At 47.5% G+C, this 10,690-nt stretch overlaps 1 protein-coding gene across 2 annotated transcripts; it reads left to right on the top strand.

The window, feature by feature from the left end:
- Positions 1-5,628: 5,628 nt before the first annotated feature.
- On the top strand, positions 5,629-10,167 carry LOC140106279 (uncharacterized). 2 transcript variants are annotated; one of them, XR_011850757.1, is made up of 3 exons: positions 5,629-6,859; positions 9,220-9,270; positions 9,741-10,167. XR_011850757.1 is itself a non-coding variant. In XM_072130633.1 (2 exons), the coding sequence occupies exon 1, from the start codon at positions 7,018-7,020 to the stop codon at positions 9,175-9,177; it is 2,160 nt and encodes a 719-aa protein (XP_071986734.1). In that variant the 5' UTR covers positions 6,873-7,017; the 3' UTR covers positions 9,178-9,270; positions 9,741-10,167. The 2 variants fall into 2 exon arrangements, 1 of the variants encoding a protein (XP_071986734.1); XM_072130633.1 differs by lacking the exon at positions 5,629-6,859 and having other exon boundaries at positions 6,873-9,270.
- The last annotated feature ends 523 nt before the right edge of the window (positions 10,168-10,690 follow it).

Raw genomic sequence — 10,690 nt, 5'->3', positions numbered from 1 at the left:
GTGTAGTCACAGAGAGGTCAGAGCGCCCATGCTGACCCCTGACCACTGCTGGCTATGATAGAAAGGTGTCAGGACACACCAGACAGGGCAGCACGCTGTGTATGGGGGTGTAGTCACATCATGGTCAGAGCGCCCATTGTGACCCCTGACCGCTGCTGGCTATGATAGAAAGGTGTCAGGACACACAGGACTTGGCAGTTCGCTGTGTATGGGGGTGTAGTCACTGAGGGGTCAGAGCACCCATGCTGACCCCTGACCACTGCTGGCTATGATAGAAAGGTGTCAGGACACACAGGACATGGCAGCTCGCTGTGTATGGGGGATGTAGTCACAGAGGGGTCAGAGCGCCCATTGTGACACCTGACCACTGCTGGCTATGATAGAAAGGTGTCAGGACACACCAGACAGGGCAGCACGCTGTGTATGGGGGTGTAGTCACAGAGAGGTCAGAGCGCCCATGCTGACCCCTGACCACTGCTGGCTATGATAGAAAGGTGTCAGGACACACAGGACATGGCAGCTCGCTGTGTATGGGGGGTGTAGTCACAGAGGGGTCAGAGCGCCCATTGTGACCCCTGACCACTGCTGGCTATGATAGAAAGGTGTCAGGACACACAGGACATGGCAGCTCGCTGTGTATGGGGGGTGTAGTCACAGAGGGGTCAGAGCGCCCATGCTGACCCCTGACCACTGCTGGCTATGATAGAAAGGTGTCAGGACACACAGGACATGGCAGCTCACTGTGTATGGGGGGTGTAGTCACAGAGGGGTCAGAGCGCCCATGCTGACCCCTGACCACTGCTGGCTATGATAGAAAGGTGTCAGGACACACAGGACATGGCAGCTCGCTGTGTATGGGGGGTGTAGTCACAGAGGGGTCAGAGTGCCCATGCTGACCCCTGACCACTGCTGGCTATGATAGAAAGGTGTCAGGACACACAGGACATGGCAGCTCGCTGTGTATGGGGGGTGTAGTCACAGAGGGGTCAGAGCGCCCATGCTGACCCCTGACCACTGCTGGCTATGATAGAAAGGTGTCAGGACACACAGGACATGGCAGCTCACTGTGTATTGGGGGTGTAGTCACAGAGCGGTCAGAGCGCCCATGCTGACCCCTGACCACTGCTGGCTATGATAGAAAGGTGTCAGGACACACAGGACATGGCAGCTCGCTGTGTATGGTGAGTGTAGTCACAGAGGGGTCAGAGCGGCCATGCTGACCCCTGACCACTGCTGGCTATGATAGAAAGGTGTCAGGACACACAGGACATAGCAGCTCGCTGTGTATGGGGAGTGTAGTCACAGAGGGGTCAGAGCGGCCATGCTGACCCCTGACCACTGCTGGCTATGATAGAAAGGTGTCAGGACACACAGGACATAGCAGCTCGCTGTGTATGGGGAGTGTAGTCACAGAGGGGTCAGAGCGGCCATGCTGACCCCTGACCACTGCTGGCTATGATAGAAAGGTGTCAGGACACACCAGACAGGGCAGCACGCTGTGTATGGGGGTGTAGTCACAGAGAGGTCAGAGCGCCCATGCTGACCCCTGACCACTGCTGGCTATGATAGAAAGGTGTCAGGACACACAGGACATGGCAGCTCGCTGTGTATGGGGGGTGTAGTCACAGAGGGGTCAGAGCGCCCATTGTGACCCCTGACCACTGCTGGCTATGATAGAAAGGTGTCAGGACACACAGGACATGGCAGCTCGCTGTGTATGGGGGGTGTAGTCACAGAGGGGTCAGAGCGCCCATTGTGACCCCTGACCACTGCTGGCTATGATAGAAAGGTGTCAGGACACACAGGACATGGCAGCTCGCTGTGTATGGGGGTGTAGTCACAGAGGGGTCAGAGCGCCCATGCTGACCCCTGACCACTGCTGGCTATGATAGAAAGGTGTCAGGACACACAGGACATGGCAGCTCGCTGTGTATGGGGGGTGTAGTCACAGAGGGGTCAGAGTGCCCATGCTGACCCCTGACCACTGCTGGCTATGATAAAAAGGTGTCAGGACACACAGGACATGGCAGCTCGCTGTGTATGGGGGGTGTAGTCACAGAGGGGTCAGAGCGCCCATGCTGACCCCTGACCACTGCTGGCTATGATAGAAAGGTGTCAGGACACACAGGACATGGCAGCTCGCTGTGTATGGGGAGTGTAGTCACAGAGGGGTCAGAGCGGCCATGCTGACCCCTGACCACTGCTGGCTATGATAGAAAGGTGTCAGGACACACAGGACATAGCAGCTCGCTGTGTATGGGGAGTGTAGTCACAGAGGGGTCAGAGCGGCCATGCTGACCCCTGACCACTGCTGGCTATGATAGAAAGGTGTCAGGACACACAGGACATAGCAGCTCGCTGTGTATGGGGAGTGTAGTCACAGAGGGGTCAGAGCGGCCATGCTGACCCCTGACCACTGCTGGCTATGATAGAAAGGTGTCAGGACACACAGGACATGGCAGCTCGCTGTGTATGGGGAGTGTAGTCACAGAGGGGTCAGAGCACCCATGCTGACCCCTGACCACTGCTGGCTATGATAGAAAGGTGTCAGGACACACAGGACATGGCAGCTCGCTGTGTATGGGGGGTGTAGTCACAGAGAGGTCAGAGCGCCCATGCTGACCCCTGACCACTGCTGGCTATGATAGAAAGGTGTCAGGACACACAGGACATGGCAGCTCACTGTGTATGGGGGGTGTAGTCACAGAGGGGTCAGAGCGCCCATTGTGACCCCTGACCACTGCTGGCTATGATAGAAAGGTGTCAGGACACACAGGACATGGCAGCTCACTGTGTATGGGGGGTGTAGTCACAGAGGGGTCAGAGCGCCCATGCTGACCCCTGACCACTGCTGGCTATGATAGAAAGGTGTCAGGACACACAGGACTTGGCAGTTCGCTGTGTATGGGGGGTGTAGTCACAGAGGGGTCAGAGCGCCCATGCTGACCCCTGACCACTGCTGGCTATGATAGAAAGGTGTCAGGACACACAGGACATGGCAGCTCGCTGTGTATGGGGGGTGTAGTCACAGAGGGGTCAGAGTGCCCATTGTGACCCCTGACCACTGCTGGCTATGATAGAAAGGTGTCAGGACACACAGGACATGACATGGCAGCTCACTGTGTATGGGGGATGTAGTCACAGAGGGGTCAGAGCTTCCACACTGACCCCTGACCACTGCTGGCTATGATAGAAAGGTGTCAGGACACAGGACATGGCAGCTCGCTGTGTATGGGGAGTGTAGTCACAGAGGGGTCAGAGCGCCCATGCTGACCCCTGACCACTGCTGGCTATGATAGAAAGGTGTCAGGACACACAGGACATGGCAGCTCGCTGTGTATGGGGGGTGTAGTCACAGAGGGGTCAGAGCGCCCATGCTGACCCCTGACCACTGCTGGCTATGATAGAAAGGTGTCAGGACACACAGGACATGGCAGCTCGCTGTGTATGGGGGCTGTAGTCACAGAGGTCAGAGCGCCCATGCTGACCCCTGACCACTGCTGGCTATGATAGAAAGGTGTCAGGACACACAGGACAGGGCAGCACGCTGTGTATGGGGGTGTAGTCACAGAGGGGTCAGAGCACCCATGCTGACCCCTGACCACTGCTGGCTATGATAGAAAGGTGTCAGGACACACAGGACATGGCAGCTCTCTGTGTATGGGGGGTGTAGTCACAGAGGGGACAGAGCGCCCATTGTAACCACTGCTGGCTATGATAGAAAGGTGTCAGGACACACAGGACATGGCAGCTTGCTGTGTATGGGGGGTGTAGTCACAGAGTGGTCAGAGCGCCCATGCTGACCCCTGACCTCTGCTTTTTTTGCTTCAATAAAGATTCATGTTTTTGCTATGAATTGTGTTTTGTAACTCTTTTCCACTAGTTCACAAATTAAATCTGATCATTGATCTGTATGTAGATGTAGTGTCCTTGTATGACTTGTATATCATTGTGGGAAGAAGGCAGAGGCAGGGTTATATTTGGGCATAATAATAATAATTCCTTTATTTATATAGCGCACACAGATTACGCAGCGCTACACAGAGCTTGCCAAATCGGTCCCTGTCCCTGATGTGGCTCACACCTTACCAGTATATTTTTGGAGTGTGGGAGGAAACCCAAGCAAACGTGGAGAGAAAATACAAATTCTTTGCATATGTTGACCCTGTGACATGAACCCAGGCCCCCAACGCTGCAAGGCTGTAGTGCTAACCACTAAACCACCATGCTGCAGTGTTCTTTTGGAAACCTTGTGTCCTGCAATCATGTGGATGGTACTCTGACACGTACCCCCTACCTAGAAATTGTACAGTCCATGCACCCCCTGTCAGTAGTGCCTTGTGATGTCATGTATATACTGCATAAACTGCCCCGGAATTAGGAATCTGAGAGATTAAGGTGCCTGCAGCCTTTTTCACCAGCATCAGGAAGCTGGAAAATAGTCCAGATTTATAAGATCGGCTTGTGACATAGTGAGGACCCCGTCTCAATGAATGGTTACACGGAATTCAATGTTCTATAGGTATATTTAATCAGTGGCACACAAATAACGTATATTACTATAATTCTTATTTACTACATGTTGTGTGTGAGGGATAGGACGCTGGCAGACGCCCCGTCCTCCCGATGCCCACGGGCGTCACATCACCCTTCTCCCAGAAACCCTTCAATAAGCGGCTATTGATTATGGAAACACAGAGCGCAGCAATCTCTCCTCTCATCCCCCCAGGAGGGAGACCCTGAGTCATAGACGCGACTGACGTATAATCCCCATCTGTGACAGCGAGGAGGCCGGATATCCACGTAACCCTTTCTCTGCCTCTCCATTTCCTCATGCATCGAGCAGTGAAGCGCTGTCATCTCCTCATCATGACATTATAGGTCTAGTAGTGGAATTCATAGGGGGATCAGTCATGTCTACGGTGGTCACCTATGAGAAAGCTACATTTAGTGCTCTGTCACATGAACAATGTATCTATGTAACCAAGTGCTGTGAAAAAAAATGGGAAGCACAGAAATCTAACATAACCAATGTGTGACAAAGAGCGTGTTCTACACACATTTGTGTCAACTAGCCGATTTGGCTTTGGACTCCTTTCAAAGTTTCTATCTGAGCGGCCCCACTGGTTTTTACCCTTTAACCCCAATGCAGAGGTCTTGGCTTTTCTGTCACTGGTTCCTCAGGTCGCTACCTCTTGTAGTAGTCTTGGTGTAGGTGATAGCTGACCCAGACAGCTTAAGAGATGCCAATGCACAGTAGCAAGCCATGGTTGAGACAGACTATTCAAGAGACAAGATAAAGGTCAGGATGGGTAGCATAGGTGCATAGGACCAACCGGTGTTGTCATTGAAGTCTTGGACAAGCGAAGGCTGGGAACGTAGGAGACAAGAAGAGCAAGCAAGAGTCAGGATACCATTGTAGTACAAAGGATAGCTGAGCAGTTGCCTTGTATAACCAGGAAGAACAGACGAAGGCAACCTACCCTTAATGTGGCACCCTACAGGAGGAAACAAGAGAGGGTACATAGCACCTTTCAGAGACTTAAACATATAGTTTAGCTATTGATCATGACCATGACAACATGGAGACACAAAAGCTGACCTTTCATTGTATTTCCCACAGGTATTTTTTCTGAGATTGGACCAGATATGCCTTTCATGAACCTATGAAGACCATTGTATCTGTAACCACGACTTGTCTTTAACATTGTTTGTGACTCCATGACAACTGCTATTGCTGTATTGTAATGCCTATTTTGGAGTTTGCTCCCTCTTTATTTTGATGCACTCTTGATGTCAATATCGCAATATATTTGTGACTCATTTGTATATATGTAAATAGCTTTTTTGGTGTTTATATAACATTCCTCATGCACTTCTTTTTTGTACTATATTCCACAGAGTTTGATAAAGGTCTATTGTTGACCGAAACGTCACGTATAATAGTTTGTATTAATAAAAACTCCCTGCAACCTATACAGTGTGACTGGAGTCCAAGATTTTCTTACACTATATGGGATTGGGACCCTCTCCAGTGCACCTGCATCGAATACTTGATTAAGTGTGCAGCCAAAATCCAATTTTTAAACAGATGATACCCTTATTTTGGCTTGCACCTGTTATACCATGCCACTAGGAACCTTTTCGTACAACAGCGAAGAGTCAGCTGACATCCTGTCGCAACCTACTATCTCCACGGAATTTCTTCACATTCCAACTAACGAGTTCAAAACAAGAGACTTGGAGCGGACATCAAAACAGGTATTAAATTCACAGCTACACTGTGCAACGTTATCTGAATACCTCAAAGTCCAACGGATACCTAGGGGACTACGGGTCCCCCTAAGACCGACTTTTTTTAAGGATAATAAGGATTTTTGCGCAAGATACGAGCAGATTTTGAACAAATGCTCATTGGACCTTATGACCCTAACCGTTGAATATCTACACAAAGAGATCATTACTCTTCAAGACAAAGTCACTAGCATTGAGTCTCAGCTCCAAGCAACTGTCACCACAGAAGAACTAACTTCCCTACAGACCAAACTTAAATCTTCTCTAGACACATTCAAGAAAGAGCAAGAGATAAAAAAAACGTCAAAAATTCTTCAGGGACGCTGAGGACTACTTGAATGACAGAGTCTATAAATGGCAAGACAACTTCCAGTTATACAATGCACGACGACGAAGATACAGATCACCCGCCACCTCTTCAGCTTCCAGTATGGAAGGGGAATACCAAGAACAGCAGGCTTCTGTTTTTTTAGGTACAAATCGAGGACGTCAACCAAGAGGAAGACGAGGAGGGGCAAGAGAAAACAACCGGGATCAACCACCCACAATGGCAACTCGATCCCAGGTAGGGACCCTTCACCCATCATACCTCAGCTCCCCGATAGGGACTTGTCACTCATAGTAAATATCTCCTCCATATCCCTTAGTCCTGCTGAACTCCTTCTCCTCCAGAAAGGTTTATCCTTTTGTCCATCTTATAAATATGATACCTTTTCCCTTGACATGGATTTGCAAAGGTTTTACAGGAATTTAAGACTCAAAGCCCATTTCTCTGATGCTACACACACAGAGAATCCCAGGAGCCCGGTGAACCATGTGAACCAGACACATCCCATCAATCTTAAAAATCTTGGCCTTAGAAATAAGAGCACATACATGCCTCCCAAAAACTCACATGCAGTCGAAACCTTCGTCTCCCTTGTTGAGAGAGACGTTACCCAATTCAGACACAACATCAACACCAATAGAATGCATGCATCCAACAACCTTTCTAGTACTGACAAAACAGCCCTACTACACCTTATGTCCAATAGGGAAATCATCATCAAACCGGCAGATAAGGGGGGTGCGGTGGTGATTCAGGATAAGAACAAGTACATTAATGAGATCTTGTCCCAACTCAGTGACACCACTATTTACCATAAACTTGAGAGAAATCCTACTGGCAGAATTACTACTGCCATACAAAAAACACTTGACAAATACAATACATTGGGCATTATCGATTGGGATGTACGCACCTTTCTGACAAAAATCAATCCCATTACTCCGGTCATTTACACATTACCCAAAATCCACAAAAACCTAACCAACCCTCCGGGGCGCCCTATTGTAGCCTCCTCAGATTCCATCCTCTCACCACTCTCCATCCTTTTAGAAAAAATCCTCACTCCACTAGTCAAAACTACTCCGTCCTTCCTCCTTGACACATCCGAATTTCTGAAACTGATCAAAGACATCCACAAAATTGATCCTGGCACCATTTTTGCTACATTTGATGTAAACAGCTTATACACTTCCATTAAACATGAACTAGGCATCAGGGCAGTACAGAAATTACTTGAATCCCACGAATATCCACAACTCGAAATAGAATTCATTATAGATCTACTCAAATTAGTACTGACTGAAAACTTTTTTATGTTTCAAGACAATTACTACATCCAAAGGCAGGGTACTGCCATGGGTTCCAACGTGGCCCCTCCATATGCGAACACGTATATGGCCGATTTTGAAGAAACCTTCATTTACCATAATCCTTTGTTTATCCAACATTGTCAAATTTGGAAAAGATATATTGATGATGTGTTCTGCATATGGAGGGGCCCGGAGAATTCACTCTTAGAATTTCTGACATACCTCAACTCTAATCGCCCGGAATTACAATTCACCATCCATCACGACCTTACGAAAATTCAGTTCCTTGACACACTTGTCATTAAAAAAGAGGACGGCACCTTATGGTCTGATATATATACAAAACCCACAGACCGGAATAACTTACTTCACTTTTCCAGCTACCATCCTGAATCCACCAAACGTTCCCTACCTTTTTCCCAATACAACAGGGTTGAACGCATTGTCAGTAAACCTGAACTTGTCGATACTAGGTTAGAAGAAATGAAGACTAAATTTGTGAATAGGGGTTATCCACATAACACTCTAGACCAGTACAAATCGAGACAGCCACGACAACAACGACACAAGCAACCACGCATTCCATTTGTACACTCATATCATCCGTTTGCCTACAAAATCCATCAATCCATCAGGAAACATTGGCCCATTCTACACAAAGGTCACCCATCTGTTACAGAATTCCAACAACCATTCCTTCCTTGTTTTAAGAGGCCCCCCAACTTGAAAGACAAATTGGTTAAAGCCGACATAGGGACTACTTCCAAAATTTCCAGACAATCATTTCTGCGGACACCCAAAAGGGGTACATTCCCGTGCTTGCACTGTGCTCAATGCACTAACATTCAGAGAGGGGACTCATTCACACATCCACTGTCAGGCAAACGTTACTCCATCAGAGGCTACTACACGTGTGACACTGATTACTGTGTTTATCTCATTAAATGCCCATGTGGCCTAGCGTACATAGGGGAAACTACCCAGCGTATCCGTGATCGCATATGTAAGCACAAGTCCACTATTCGTCTCAACAACACATTACTCCCCATACCTGCCCATTTCCTAGAAGCCAGGCATTCCATAAATCAACTTAAATTCCAGATTATCGAACATGTTGAAATGCCAAGGAGAGGAGGGGATCGAGTTGGACTATTAAAGAAGCGTGAATCCTACTGGATACACACATTACAAACATTACAACCAGATGGACTCAATAGAGACTATAATATACAAAGCTTTTGCTAAGCCTATTACATTCCCAGTGTCTAATTAATGTGTTTTTTACAGAGACGATAGAATCTCCTGATGCTGATTCGTTGACACCACTACTAAGGATGGGTAAAATAAGCCTGTTCTCTGTATGCTCTCCAACTGTTTTCCAAGTGTCCCCCACCCTAAATCTCTCAATTTTTTCCTATTTATCTTTTCTGGATTTTATCTACCTTATTTTCTATTTTTTCTTTCTTTTTTATTATCCTTTTTTCCCCTCCATGTTCAAAATCCATTCTATACCCATCGATGTCCAATATTCATCATTTTTCAATTTTTTAATTTTTTAATTTTTTTTTTTTTTTTTGTTTTGTGACAACTTCCGGTCCCATACCGGAAGTTTCTGTCACGATACCGGAAGTACACTCCCCTGGGGCTTTAAATAGCCGCCGCCAGCAGGAGGAGACCAGCGCCACACTCCACTAAGCGGCACAGACCGCTATTCCTTCTGGGCAGCGCTACATTGCTACAAGCATACCTCCCTTTACTGATTCCACTTTACAGACTGGTAAGCTGACCTTTCATTGTATTTCCCACAGGTATTTTTTCTGAGATTGGACCAGATATGCCTTTCATGAACCTATGAAGACCATTGTATCTGTAACCACCACTTGTCTTTAACATTGTTTGTGACTCCATGACAACTGCTATTGCTGTATTGTAATGCCTATTTTGGAGTTTGCTCCCTCTTTATTTTGATGCACTCTTGATGTCAATATCGCAATATATTTGTGACTCATTTGTATATATGTAAATAGCTTTTTTGGTGTTTATATAACATTCCTCATGCACTTCTTTTTTGTACTATATTCCACAGAGTTTGATAAAGGTCTATTGTTGACCGAAACGTCACGTATAATAGTTTGTATTAATAAAAACTCCCTGCAACCTATACAGTGTGACTGGAGTCCAAGATTTTCTTACACAACATGGAGACACAGACGGTCACAAGCAGGACACAAGTATCAGACATCAAAAACGTAAGAAACCCTTATGCACAACGGTGTGTCTGCAACATTTTTTATGTTAAAACGGCTACAAAAAGCTCCAACGAAAATTGCCAACATGGACAAAGAGTCTAGATGGGGCAAAACTGTATAGCCGCATGAATAAGCTTAGGACGTCATATCTGGAGACATGTTCTATAGGGTTCATAACCATAACCGCACTGAGAGAAACTGAAAATGCAGAGGATGAGGGAAACCCCTTGTTAGTTTTGAAAGAGGTTGTATTTTCCACTCCAAGTCTAAAAGTAAATTTCTGGTCCTCTTCCTGAGATCTCACCAGCCCCGCAGGAAGTAAATGACAGCAGGTGCCTCTCCCGTCACCAAGGGATGAAGTGGCAGAGGTTGTGGTGGAGCACAATGTACCTGCAGGATGTGCTCCACGCTCAGGTCTGTTCCACTTCGTCACTCGGCTGCTACAGCGTCTCTGTCACCCCGACTCCCCTTCACTTCCTTCCTGCGGTGGCTGGCTTCCTCCCCTCTTC

This window comes from Engystomops pustulosus, chromosome 11 (genome assembly GCF_040894005.1).
Source record: "Engystomops pustulosus chromosome 11, aEngPut4.maternal, whole genome shotgun sequence".
Lineage (NCBI taxonomy): Eukaryota > Metazoa > Chordata > Amphibia > Anura > Leptodactylidae > Engystomops > Engystomops pustulosus.
The sequence above is the reverse complement of the archived record's forward strand: the minus strand, read 5'-3'. Positions and strand labels throughout refer to the sequence as shown.

Coding starts and splice junctions, on each gene's coding strand:
- LOC140106279 (XM_072130633.1), top strand. CDS start 7,018: ATGGATTTGCAAAGGTTTTACAGGAATTTAAGACTCAAAGCCCATTTC.